The sequence below is a fragment of the Ciconia boyciana genome, chromosome 1 (genome assembly GCF_034638445.1).
Source record: "Ciconia boyciana chromosome 1, ASM3463844v1, whole genome shotgun sequence".
In the NCBI taxonomy this organism is placed as follows: Eukaryota; Metazoa; Chordata; class Aves; order Ciconiiformes; family Ciconiidae; genus Ciconia; species Ciconia boyciana.
The window spans coordinates 24,823,584-24,837,352 of NC_132934.1; the positions used below are offsets into that span (position 1 = coordinate 24,823,584).

Below are 13,769 nucleotides of genomic sequence, written 5' to 3' on the forward strand. Positions count from 1 at the left end.
AGATCGGGTAGCTCAAAGCCCCATCCGACCTGACCTTGAACACTTCCAATGATGGGGCAGCCACAACTTCTCTGGGCAACTTGTTCCAGTGTCTCACCACGCTCAAAGAATTTCTTCCTTATGTCCAATCTAAACCTACTCTCTTTCAGTTTAAAACCATTGCCCCTCGTCCTGTCATTACGGGCCTTGGTAAAAAGTCTTTCTCCAAAAAGATGGAAAGTTATTTAGTGAAGAAAATAGGGCTTTGTTTTCATGTTCTTAGAAATATTTGTTATGCACAAAAGTTAAGGGTTTTCTCAAATATGGAAATAGCAATGGCTTAGTTAGAATTCTGTCAGGGTTTTTCAGCTCAAATGGACTAGTATACCTGAACTCTGGTGATCTGTGTGTTGAAAAAGGGTAAAAATTATAGCAGACCTTAGGGCATGACATCAAAATATCACTTAAAGTCCAAGTTGCTCTGAATTTATAGAACATCTTAATTTCAGTTCAGACATGCATATTCTTTTTATGTAACTCTACCGAAGGATGACTTTTGCTTGGTTCCCAGCTCTCTTGTTTGTTTTTTTGTTTTTTTCTTTTTTGAGAGGGAAAGATCTATTTAAATTCCTTGAGAGTGATCTTGCTGTTTCTGGGTAGTAGCTTACACCATGAATTGTATCAGCTTCAAAGGTGCATGCATCAGTTCATGAGATATATGGGACCAAAGCTGCTAATTTCAAGAATTACACCTATAATTACAGCTGAGGCGTTTATATAATGTATAGTGACCTATATTATAATTTTTATATAATTATGTGCTTATAAATATTCAGACACTGAAAACTTTTGAATCCCTGTGTTTTCAGCATTGTTAAGCTGACTAAATATGGATTTGGTGAATACGTATACATTAGAGAGAAGGAACTAAATGTTTAATTATTGCTTTTATCATGTAAACAATCCTCAAACAGCAGGTGACATATGCTGGCTGCCTCTTCAAACGGGTAAAAAAAAAAAGTATCTTGCCCAAGAAAAAGTTTAGTGTTTCTCTTTTTTTCAACAGAGTTGTAACTGTTTTGAGATTTTTAACACTTTTCAAATTTCAGTTGAAGTCAGTGAAGAGGTTTGGAAGTTACAGAACATGTAGGACAGACTGCCGTGACAGTGAAATTTATCTTTGTAGAAAGCAAGGCTAAAAAAAATACCAGTTTTACAAATGTTTAGTGAATAGTTGAAGACATTTATTTGAAGCTATAGTTGTGACCTAGTGCAGCATTTAAAAAAAAATAAAAATTGCAGGATCATGTATAGGCAAAAACTTCCCATGGAAATGAAAGATGCTGGCATATATCTTTACAGACCCTTCTCTCTGTCACTCTTACTTTGCCTTATTTCCAGTCACATAATTTGTTTTATTAAATACTAAATTAATATTAATAATTATAAATAATATTAATAATATTATTTAAAATGCTTACTGTATTTTTAATGAATCTATAAAATACTTCAGAATTCTTGCTTAGCAATGTGATTCCTTGTACTTTGAGGATTTTTTTCTGACATCATTTACCATAAGGCTTCCATCATCAGATAGTCGAGCTTGTGTCATGAACTGAATGGGTTAAAACTTCATTTTTGAAGAAATCACTGAGTCTAAGAAACATTTTCCAGCACAAGGTGCTTGCTCTGACAGATAGCATGGTGGTAGGTCTTGGGAAGTGTACATTATCTGTAGTGTGTAGCCTATTAAATAAAAGCCTGGGTGAGAGCAAAAAAAATTTCCATAGGACATCTTCCTCTATTTACATCTAGTATCTCTCTTCCAACCAGCACAGGTTATGGGAAGGAAAAGTTAGTAACACCTAGTGATTGTGAACGAAGGATTTCACAGGTAGAATTCTTTCAAATGAATTTAGTGTTAAGGAATAAAAATTACCTAGATCCTTTTAGTAGGACCTGTTTAGAGATTGTGCTATTAATTTGACCTCGAAATTGGTGCATGGCCCTTTTCAGCCCTTTAATATGTGTGAGCTTGAGGGAACAACATGGAGGGGCTTTGGGCTGAGTGGTAAGGTGTGCAGGTCAGAGAGCATTTGCTTTTACATTGGATTCTGCTGTGAATCAAAGCCTTGTTTTAATGTTTGTCATATGCCATGCTAAAGAGAGAAACATGCCTTGAAGATCAGCAAAATCAGTTCAGTCTGTTTAGGGCAGAAAAATCTTTTACAGCCATCAGATATGTATAAAATAAGAAGTGTCAGTCTTTATACAAATTTCTTGATTCCACAGAATTTTGACAGTGAGTCCAGGATGGGAAGTTCCTAAACTAATTTGCTAAATATACAAGCTGCAGAATCATTTTAAATTTAAAGAACAAATCAATTTTATTTTTCTGTTAAAAATATAAATCTTGAACAAGGCCCTGAGCAACAATTAGAAGATAGAAAGATCAGTACTAAAGAGCCGAGTAGGAAACCACAACCCACAGGCAACAACCCTTAGCCAGCCAGCACTAAAACCAGTGTGCGGTCTTCCCCAGTGAACTGAACCTTCATGGTACTTTCTACGTGTTGCAAATGAGATTTTAATTTTGGAAGAATCTGAATCTGAGGGAATAGAATGATTTCTGAAACTAGCAGAGTTGCAATTCAGCAGTTATGAAATAGATTTAATTTTGAAAAAAACAAAGTTTTAGCCATTAAAGAATTACTTCAGTAAGGTCCAGTACTTTTTGTTTGCTGCTTACAATTTCAAACTTTACAGTTTTGTAGATTTCCATATCATGCTTCCCATACTGCAACAGCTTTAGCTAATTAGCCTGGGGGGAGGGGAGGAGGAGGAGGCTATTCCCAAAAACATGAATAACTATCTTGTTCTTGTCTCCTGAGAGTCTTCTGGTTCTGTAACAGAATAACCATCAGGGAAAATATTGTTTCTCCTTTATTTCTCACTTCTTTTGAATGAGGGGAGTAGGATTTCTTTTTGTTGTTTAAAAATGTTGGTTGAATCTTATAGTTTGTATATATACACAATATAATACTCTTCTGTTGATGTGAAAATCCACCAATTTATGTAAATGGCTTTGATTTCCAAGCCAATTATAAGAGAACTTCTAATAATTACTCTTAGCTAAAGGTGAAATGGAAACTAATCTATTTTGAAGACTGATATAGCATTAAATTTCAAAGCACTGTGCAAACCTTATGTACATTTTTTGCATGTTTAGAAATTGCAAGTCACAACCTGTCAAAGTTGACCATGAATTTGTAACAAATCTGAGAATATACCTGTTCTTTCTACTTGTTAAACTAGATTTTGAGGTTAGTGCTGTCTTTTTTCCTCATTGAAATTGCACAGTCCCTTCACAGGTGTTTTTTGAATGTCATGTTGCACATGACATATTACATGAGAGTAATCACCAGTGATCTAATGTTATTCACAAAAAAAGTTTCCATTTATTATCAACTCATGTAAAGGCTTGAGTCTGTGTAATTCTAAAGTTCCTTCTGACACAGGAGAACAAGACAAGTCAAGTCAGCTATACAGAGCACCAATCCTGACTCAGCAACCCAGAATCTTGTGCAGCCTGCAATCTAATAAAGTGCTGAAATGGGAATAATGTATAGCAGGGCATAGCTTTTTAGCTGAAGGTTGATTCCACTGTTGAAGGAACACCACGAGTAGCATCAGCAACAGTGAAAGGAAAGACACATGCTAACACCTGGTTTCTGCAAAATAGCTGAGTTTCCTGAAACTTGTGTTTGTGTGTGTTTGTATCTGGAAAGAATGAAACAACTTTAATGTATGTTAGCAGGGCGGTGTGTTCCAGGTGCAAGGAATATTGAGTTGTCTAATTGTTTTGACCCATTTTAACTTACTTAGCTCTGAGTATGGCTTACACCTAGATGACTTACATATTACCTTTTAGTCAAAATACACATTGTATTCCCATTTACGACACTACCTGAAAATCACCATGCCCTAAGTAGTTTTGTTGTGTATTAAACTGATTAAACTTATGTTTTCTGCAGTAATTTTTTTTTTTTTTTAGCAAATCCTTTAATAACTAAATATATCACTGTCACTTAAGCTAGCAGCCTTTCTTTTTCTTGCACAAAACATTAAGGTTTTGGATCTTAAATCATTTAAAGTAGCATTGTCAGATTGCTGAAATAGCAAAAAAGAGCCATCATAGTGCAATATTTGGCTAAAACTGTCAACTTCAATCAGAAAACTCTCATTTGTTGTAATCAAGTAAACACATGAACAAAAGTAATTCAGTAAAAGCTTATGGAAGTGCTTTTAGTAGATGGTCAAATAGAAATAGGGTTCAGAGTCTAATATGTTTATTGGAATGGATCACACTGGTACAGCCCTGCTATACAGTTCTGGTACCAAAGGAGCTGACTATAAAGGATCTTTACATTGTATCAGAGTTCCCAGCATTATCTTTGTTTGGTCAGATACTGTTCTTATCATCTCTGTCTCCTAAATGTATTTTCTATCTTCCTTTTTTTTTTTTTTTGGTAAGGTTGCTACTAAAAAGGTGAGCTGCTGCAGGGACTTAAATCATTTACCCCTTAAATCATCCTTTTCTTGTTCACTTTGTGGTGTCTGAGAAACTTTATACCAAAGTGAAAGTGCAGTTGCAAATGCAGTTGCTTCCTGTGCCAGAATCTCAGGAGTGATGCCAGAGAAGTTTGTAATGTCTCTTTTGCTACCAGAAACCTGCCTATTGATTGACCTACCTGTTTGACCCTTAAGGAAGAAATTGGAAGATGTCGATCCAACTAAAACAGGAAATGTCTACAAGGAGAGTCTCTTCAAAGTGCAGCTGTAACTCAATAAGAAATAAGCTCTGAGAAGAGAGTGTTTTGTCACTGCTGATCTGATGTATGATTCCTTTTCTAGCTTAGTTAAGCTTACCCAGAAAGGAGTCGGTCTTCAGTATATTCGAAGGGGAATGATTCTTTTACTTTATTCAGTGTGACTTTTGCCCTCTAGCCCTTGTCAAAATTAGCACTCAGTCACAGTAGCATCAAGAGTGCGAAAATTTTAGCAGAATTTGAAAAAAAATGCTTGCTGACATTGGTTGGAAATATTAATTCCTTGGGTGGAAGAACTAAACAGATAAAGGCAGTGTTTAGAATTTTTTCAGGATTTTTGTTTCTTGAATGTCTTGAGACTTAGGGGGAAATTTCACATCACATACTCTTAAAATAGAGTGCATGATACAGCCTATGTAATCATCTGTTTATCACCCTGTCCCCATAGGACACCTTTGTAGTTGCAGGATTTAAGTTGGCAAAATCGCCTACAGCGAGAGAGGATGGTAGACATGGTTGCCACCTGGAGGTGTCTGAAGAAGCTGGATCAGCCATTTATGTACGTGGGTACCCAACTTTTTTTACCTTTTTTTTTTTTTCCCCCCCAAATACCGACATGAACATTCTGCTTTACAGTAGAAAAAACAATAAAATCTATTAGAATCTGAAGTACTACAGTTTATTTTATCGTGTCCATCAGGAAACAATCAGAACACATTTGTGTGTGTGTGCATACAATTTTATAATACCCCTATCCATGCAAGACCCAAATTATCTCAGGCCTCCCAGGTAAATTTCAGCTTGCTGAGTGCAGAAATTTGACCTTAGTTGGCTTTAGATAGATCCCTAGAGCTGTTTACGCCATTCTTGTGCATAATGCAATTCAGTAATGCAGACAAGGTAGAGGGTGCAAGAGTAGTCTATCATTTTTAGTTTTCTCTGGGCTATAAGTTTGTACTGCTTTAGCTCACATCATTACACTTTGCCTTTGAAATACATGAATTCCTAGATTCTTAATTTTTAAAAGAGAATTACACCCCTTTTTCTGAGGAAAATACTTGTTCTTTTGTACTATTCTCACATCAATACTGTTAATCTTAAATGCTTCCATCTGTTGTGATATGGGAGTGGAGATATGGGAATGTTCTGCTGCTGCTTTTATTTGTCTGTGGTAATACATCAGCAGTGCATGCTTGTTGTGGCCACTGTGTCTTTGCTTCAAGAAACATTTGCTACCCTTTTTAAGCCTAAGCATTAGTATTTTTAAAAGTATAGGACTTACAAAAATTACAGAAGATTTAGGATATTATTCTACATTTGGAAACCTGTAGCTGGGGGGAGATGGATTGGGTGTGGAATGAAACTAAGGTTTCAAAAACTTTGTTGAACACTTCAGTGGGATATTTCTAATATTTCTTATGAAAGTTATCCCAACAGTTACGGGCTTCTGGTGAGAAAGTGTTGCACAGTTTTGATCACTGTAATTGTCTACTACTGTTAAAAAGAAGGATGATAGCATTGTACTAAACTCTCAGTGACAATGCTGCAAACTCCATTCTGTAGTCAGTGAAAAGGAAAAGGCACCTTCACTGGAAAACAATATAGCATCACACTATATGGTGATTCCTTTGAGCCTATCCATGAGATTTTGAAACAAACTTAGAAATAATTATAAAAACTTAAACACAAAATCACATATAAAAGAGACTTACTAAAATAAATTGTGTGCCAATGTCAAGGTTTGACGTTTGTATAATTGTTGTCTGACAATAATTTTAAATTTAAGAAAATATATTTTTTTTATTTCAGAAAGGTATTTTTTTCCAGAATTGACCTCTAGATAATTAAAGCTTGGTGTGCAGCCCATGAGAAACAAAATGAATTAAAATTACAGTGCAGACTGTTTCATGACATCTGTTGATAATGATGATATATAGGTAGAAAAAGTATGTTTCATTGAAGATAATGGATGGCAAAACTGTGCCCGGAGTCTGGGCGAATGTATCTAAACTAAACATGCCTAAATTTTAGGGACTATGTGAGGCACGCAGTTGAGTATTGGCAGGACCTCGTGACGTGCAGTCTAATCCCAAGGAAGATGTGCAGCTCACTGAACGTGTAGGTTGTGCTGAGGAGGTGTCTGCCTCATCACTGACCACAGAACGGAGCTTGTGGCACTTAATTTACTGACACACTCATTGAATGCTTAAAATTAATACAAATTATCTGAATTTTTTGTGTGCTTCACTTTCTCAATTATAACTGTTCACCTGACTATTTAAAATAAATAAATGGAAGTAAAACTAGCTTCAGGAATTCAGTTGAGGGTGGAAAGCAAAACCAGATCCCTAGTGGGAGTCTGCACCACTGAGGCGATGTGCAGCTGTGATATGGGACCCTGTGTCTGGCAGACAGGCTGTGGTGTTGCATCAGGATTGCAGCTGAGCCCTGCGTTTCTCATTATAGGGTGGGTATGTGTTGGCATTATGTCAAATCACCACAATTAGTTCTTTAAAAGACCTTACACTGAAGATAAGTCTAGCTTATAAGCATGGCTCTAAAAGCTTAAAACTACCTTTAAATAGAATTTATCCCATTCTGGTGAATTTTCCTTGACCATCTTTTTTTTATTATTATTTTTTTTTCCCCAAAGGAGAATAACAAGTCACTGAGAGTAGACCTGCTCTAAGCATTGAAATGTACAAAACCTAAACCCATAGAAGTTCTCTGTTAAGCAAGTCACTATTAGAAAGTACAGTTTTAAATTTGTGGTCTCCGACTTTCAAATGCTGACTCTACTAATGTGACCTGACTTATATTCAACCAAGTGCGTTTCTATCTTAGAAAATGTATGTGTTATTTAAAGTAGCTTTTGTCTGAGTGTAATTGGAGTAAATATTATTTTCTTTTTTCTGCAGGATAAAATTTTACTAGTTTCAGACGTGATTCACATAGCAAAAGCGTCTATAGTGCTGTTTTGTACTTGCTTATAGCATTATATTTGTTATAGCGTTATCAAATCTTGTTATATTTGCAATGCCTTCAATTTTGTAATCGGAGAGTTTGCTTTTTTTTTCTCCTTAGATTTATACTATACCAAGAACAGCTGCTGCTTCAGAAACTGCATCTGTGGTGAGTTTATATTTGGGATGTTTTTAAACCACGTGAGACTAACTGCATGTAAATGAGAATGTGTGGAATTCTTTTTCTTTCCTGTTTATTTTAATTCCATACTCTCATCCCAGCGGTCATTTGTTTAGCTTTTAATTTTGCAAATAAAGTGCCTGGAAAACAGAATAAAATATGAAAAAGTAGTACTTTTTCTATACTTGCAGTATAGTTCCCATCTCAATCTCAAAATAGGCTGCATGTTGGTTTAGGAAATATTGAACTAGAAAGATAACTTACGTTCTAAAGAAGATGGTATGCTTCTGCTTTAAAAAAATGGAAATATGGATCTTCCTTTGATTTTAAAATCAGACTTCATGTACTGGTCTTAACATTTCTTTTGATTACCATTTGCAACAAGCATTTATGTGTCTAAATTAAAATTCTACAGGAAATAATATTTTAAAGGCATATAAATTGGTGTATGAAATTTTATTGTTCTTTATCATAAGGTTAAAGATTTACTACCAAAGACAATACAGCTTGACTTTGTCTTAATTTTATGAAGAGTTTCATTTTTTCCCCTGATATAGTAATTGAAAACCACAGTTTTCAGTCAGTTTGGCAGAACTTGTATTCTTTAAAAGAGACTAATCAGCATATAATGTAACCTTAAGATGAGAGGAGAGTAGTCCTTAAATAGTAGAAGGTAGTCCTTAATTTCTTTAATCCTCCAACAAGTGTCTTGTTTTAATAGGAAGACTTACACAATGGCTGTGAGAGGTAAACACTCGCCCCTTCCCCAAGACAGTGATTCTGTGCAGTGACACTGCCAATAAGAATTGCAAAATTATTTAAATATGTGCTTTAAAAAGCCCTTTGGATGGACATGTTAAATCAGTAAATCAATAAGTAATTTTTTTAATCAACCGATTTTTATCATTCTTTATTATAGTGACTTTTATTCACCTATTTCATGTATTGAAACTTACTTGAACTGACTGGTTAGTTTATTGTAAGGAAGATGCAATCACAAGAAGAAGTGGAAATAAGTCTTGTGCACTGTATTGCCTGTGAATGTACGTACATATATGTATATATATTTATCTTTGGAGAGTCTAAAGTGAATAAGATAGAAAGAAAGAGATAACCTTTTTTTTAAGATTAAATAAAGCATATCTGAGGCTGGATGGTGTTAAAACACAAAATTCTGCGTGAATGTTTGAATAATTTTTTTCTTCTGTTCCCTAATTTTATCATGCCTTTCCAGTCTGTTGCACCAAAATATGTGTATACTCCTCTGAATTGTCTTAAAGATGGAACTATAGTGAATTTGTATGGCGTTGTGAAATTCTTCAAGCCTCCGTATGTAAGCAAAGGAACTGGTATGTACTGTATTCAAGAGATTTAAAATCTCCTCCTCCAAACAGAACTGTTCTTACTATGTTTGTTAAAAGTCAACCAGAACAACAAATTCAGGTGATCCTTTCACCGTGCTTCTCAGCTAACATCAAGGAAACAGAACAACAAATACGTAAGGGATGTCAGAGTTGGTTTAGGCAGACTGGTGGAGATAGCAAATGAAGAATGTATTTATCAAGGTAATACTGTCAGTACAAAACAAGGAAATGGACCTGTACAGAAAAAAAAGTGCAAAAGCCCTACACCTGTCCTTGTGGGAAAGGATTGTTGTGTAACTGTGCAATTCTTCCTTCAGATTTTCACAGTAAGTGTTATGAGATGCTATAAATGGGGTGCCAGCATATTTGTTACTTGTAGAAGCTGTGCAACAGCTGAATCGTTTTTTCTCTCTTTGAGGGGAACACTTACTGATTGTGCTAGTTTTGCTAAAAGATTGTACCATTTCACTAGGTGCTCGGTAAGTACACAGCTAGGTGATATCCCTACTGAATTCAATTAAGCAGTAGAATTTCTTATTTGATTCAGAATTAATCAAAGTGTTTTCTGCTTATTATAAATTTACTGTGCATTTTAAAGTTGCGGGTTTTTTTTCCCTTTTAAATATATTTCTAATTGAACAAAAAAGAACAGATTATGATGGTGACTGTTGACTTTTATGGTCTTAATTATGCATACAAGTTTCTTGAATAATGTCAATAGCCATGAATTTGGCTTCTAAATACAGAACTTTAAGAAGTGAGCATTAAATCAGAACCAAGAGTTCTGATTGCAGACCTTTTGCAAACAGATCTGAGTGATCTTGCTTGCTCAAAACCTTCCAGCAGCAGTCTGAAGGTGATGCACTCAAGATAAGTCAATAAATGCCTTTGTGAGAGCACAGTGCTATACCTGCAGTACTGCAGCTTCCAGAATGAGGTTTGTTTACAGTTAGATAGCTTGAAACATAGATGAAATAGCTGAAAGCTGTGCTAGCGTGGTGGCACACACAAAAAAGTTCCAAGCCCAACTAAGGTTCAACTAATGGCTTCACTTTTTGAAGACTAAGCAATCTTCAGCCTTTGTTTGTATCAGTTTAGAGTGTGTGAGTGGGCAGAACATCTGGAGGTCTGTGCAAATGTGTGTATGCTGGCTTCAGTATGTTCAACTGAACTATACTGATATAATCTCTGTTGTTGGGCATGCTTAACTACTTCCATTTGGTGCATGTAGTATTCTTCTAGATAAACAGATATACTGGTATGAAAGACCCTATTGACAGGAAATTTTTGCTCTCACTTGTAGCTAAAGTGTGGCTTCACTGTACTTGTAGCTAAAGTGTGGCTTCACTGTACTTGTAGCTAAAGTGTGGTCTAACGCTTGTCCACAGAAAAGCCAAGACATGCACGTGCTGCTCTCTGGGCTATCGGACACTAAGTGTCAGCCGTACTGGCGGTGGCAGCCAGTGGCAGCCACTGGCCCAGTCAGCAGTCGTAGTTAAGTTATGCAGAGCAACATAGGATTTTGCAAGAATATGTTAGATGAACTAGGTCCACAAGCTAATGAATAGCTCTTGGGAATTCAACAGCATTTTTACATACAGTTGACCATGTCAACAGAAGAAACAGTGTATCCTCAGCACTAGGGCTCATTGCCCTGGTGTCTGCAGGAGAGCAGTTCCATGCTTCCCATGCCATAAGTTGTTGAAACGTATTCCCGTTGGTGTTTATTATTATAGCAGGTGACAAGGCTAGCTCCTAGAAAACCTTTCCTCTCTACATTCTTACTCAATGTTGAGGAGGCAGTAGCGTTCCCAAAATAACTCTGAAACATAAACAGTAAACAAGTCTGAAGAATATGGGATAATCTAATCTAAATGTTAACATTCAAAAATAGATGTAGTCATTAAGTTGGGAACTGAGCCAGTAACGGTGCATCTGTTTTTGTAGCAAATATAGTGTATGTTTGGGTTTTTTTTTCCTCTTGAGACTAAATTAAAATGAATATTATCAAATTCTACATAGTCATTGATACACTAAAGTTATTTTGCTAAACAAAAAATTGCAGATCTTTAAGATGAAATATTGTTTTGATTGTTTTATATAGGAATATATAAAAAGGAAATGGTAGTTGTTAGAGAAAGCTGTGGAAAAGCTGGATGTCACTGTTTTTTCAGAAAATAATTGGGTTTTGATAATACTGTAGCCCAGTTAAAGTGGAGAAGTACAAATTCCAATTGTTTTACATTATGAGTGTTACAACACAACAGATATTCCTAGATGTAAATGAGGAATAATGGTAAGTGGAAGTATCTGCAGGAACTTAATGCATTTAGACTGGAAGCAGAAAAATGTTCTGGCATCTAATTAGAAATGCAGACATTCATAAAATACTAAATTAAGCGTGTGTGTGTTTGCTGTGTGCATAGCAAATCAAGGTATACTGCTAGCTTAGAAGTAATAGTAATAAAAATTATTCTGCCCCTAGAGCTGAATACTTATGGAACTCTAGTATGATTTAGCTACAGTTAATACTTAAATAATACTTAATATTTTAAAAGTATTAATTAAAAGAAAGACTCCAGAGGGAGCTCTGCAAAGGTTGGAGATAGATTCCCAGATAGCCATGAATGGGTGGTGTTAGGTTGCTGGGGGCTTAAGGAGAAGGATTTGGGGCTGCCAGTTATGAAAAAGGATCGAAAATGGGAAAGCAAATTGTGCTGGGTGGAGGTGCCCAGGTGTTGGTACTAGGGGGGCTGCGGGGCGGCCTCTGTGAGGAGAGGCTGGGGCTGCCCCGTGCCGGACACAGCCGGTTCCAGCCGGCTCCAACCGACCCACCGCAGGGCACGGCTGAGCCCCTCGGCCACGGTGGTGGCACCTCTGGGAAAACAAAGTTAAGAAAGGGCAAAACACTGCATGGCAGTGAGGAGTGAGGAAAAAAAATGTGAGAAACAGCCCTGTGACACCAAGGTGAGAGAAGCTGGAGGGGAGGAGGTGCTCCAGGTGCTGGAGCAGAGATTCCCCTGCAGCCTGGGGAAGGGACCTCGGGTGAGCAGATTGACCTACACTGGAACCCGTGGAGGTCTCACACTTGAGCAGGGTTATCCCAAAGCACTGCAGCCTATGGAAGGACCTACGCTGGAGCAGGAAAAAAGTGTGAGAAGGAAGGAACAGGAGAGAAAGGGAGCTGTTATGGGCTGACCACACCCCCCCATTCCCTCCCCATCCTCCCTGTGCCACTCGAGGGAAAGAGAGGGGTGGTAGAAATGCTGGGAATGAAGAAGTTAAGCCTGGGAAAAAGGAGTGGCGGGGAAAGGTATTTTCGTATTTGATTCTCACCATCCTACCCTATTTTTATTGGCCATAAATTAAATTAATCTTCCCCAAGCTGAGTCTGTTTTGCCCAGGATGGTAACTGGTAAGTGATCTCCCTGTCTTTATCTCAACCCACGAGCTTTTCTACCTTATTTTCTCCTCTGTCCTGTTGAGGAGGGGGAGTGAGAGAGCAGCTGGGTGGGTGCCTAGCAGCCAGCCAAGGTCAACCCAGCACACATGCTGGAACTCTCCAGGTTTTTCAGACTTTCCTGTTCTTTGGGTTATAATAAAATGAGGATAAATCTGGAGGAGGGATCTTGAGAAACAAGTTTCCTTTGAACATAAGAGTCTCAGGGAAATGAAAAATCTCTTTAGCTTAGAAAGAAGGACAATAATAACATAGTCTTTATGCTTTCTCAAATGGAAGGACCAAATTTAAAAGTTTACAAAACAATTCCTTTGGATAGGAGATCTCATCACTGATATTCTTTCCTGCTTGACGTGCCACTAAAATCTGTAAAAGACTTCATTGTAAATGTGCAAGTATGATCTAGACCTGTACAGAGCAGAGAACAGTATTTCATTTTTAATGTAAAAGACTGATAAATTATTTCAGTATTGATTTACTCTGTTTGGTCTTTTCTGCACAGGCTGCCAAACAACATCTGTCTGTCACTGTAGTGAGCTTCTGAAAATCTTCATTTTGTGGTGGTGTCTGGTGATTGCTTGCTTATGCTGGACCTGTTCAAATGCTATCAGTCTTACAATATCTATATAGTATATAGATATATAGAATACATCTATATGTATAGAATACATATAGATATATAGAAATACATTCTAAGCTGTGTTTATAAGGAAATGAAAAGATTCACTTTATCTGTAATAATTCAGGATATTGCCAGTGGTGAATGGAGGTACTTTCCTCTGGAAAAATATTGTAGGTTTAAAACTCAGGCTTAAAAGCAAAGTAACAAATACAACAAACCCCACAAGTCTTTTAAAGGTTTTGTTTCCTTTGTTCACGTTGCGGACAACAAAAAGAGTAAGAAGGAAATTAATCAAATGTAGAAAGTACTACTTTTACTCTTTGAGTAAATCATGGAAGGGCAGTTCTTGAAGGATCACATGGTCTAGATTT

At 36.7% G+C, this 13,769-nt stretch overlaps 1 protein-coding gene across 4 annotated transcripts in view; it reads left to right on the forward strand.

The window, feature by feature from the left end:
* Nucleotides 1–13,769, forward strand: part of POT1 (protection of telomeres 1) — an 82,075-nt gene that overhangs the window by 16,407 nt on the left and 51,899 nt on the right. For all 4 annotated transcript variants that reach the window (XM_072860904.1, XM_072860909.1, XM_072860914.1 and 1 more), the window contains 3 exons: nucleotides 5,257–5,367; nucleotides 7,893–7,940; nucleotides 9,187–9,301. In XM_072860904.1, the coding sequence (XP_072717005.1) occupies nucleotides 5,257–5,367; nucleotides 7,893–7,940; nucleotides 9,187–9,301 (274 nt within the window). The remainder of the gene's footprint in view (nucleotides 1–5,256; nucleotides 5,368–7,892; nucleotides 7,941–9,186; nucleotides 9,302–13,769) is intronic.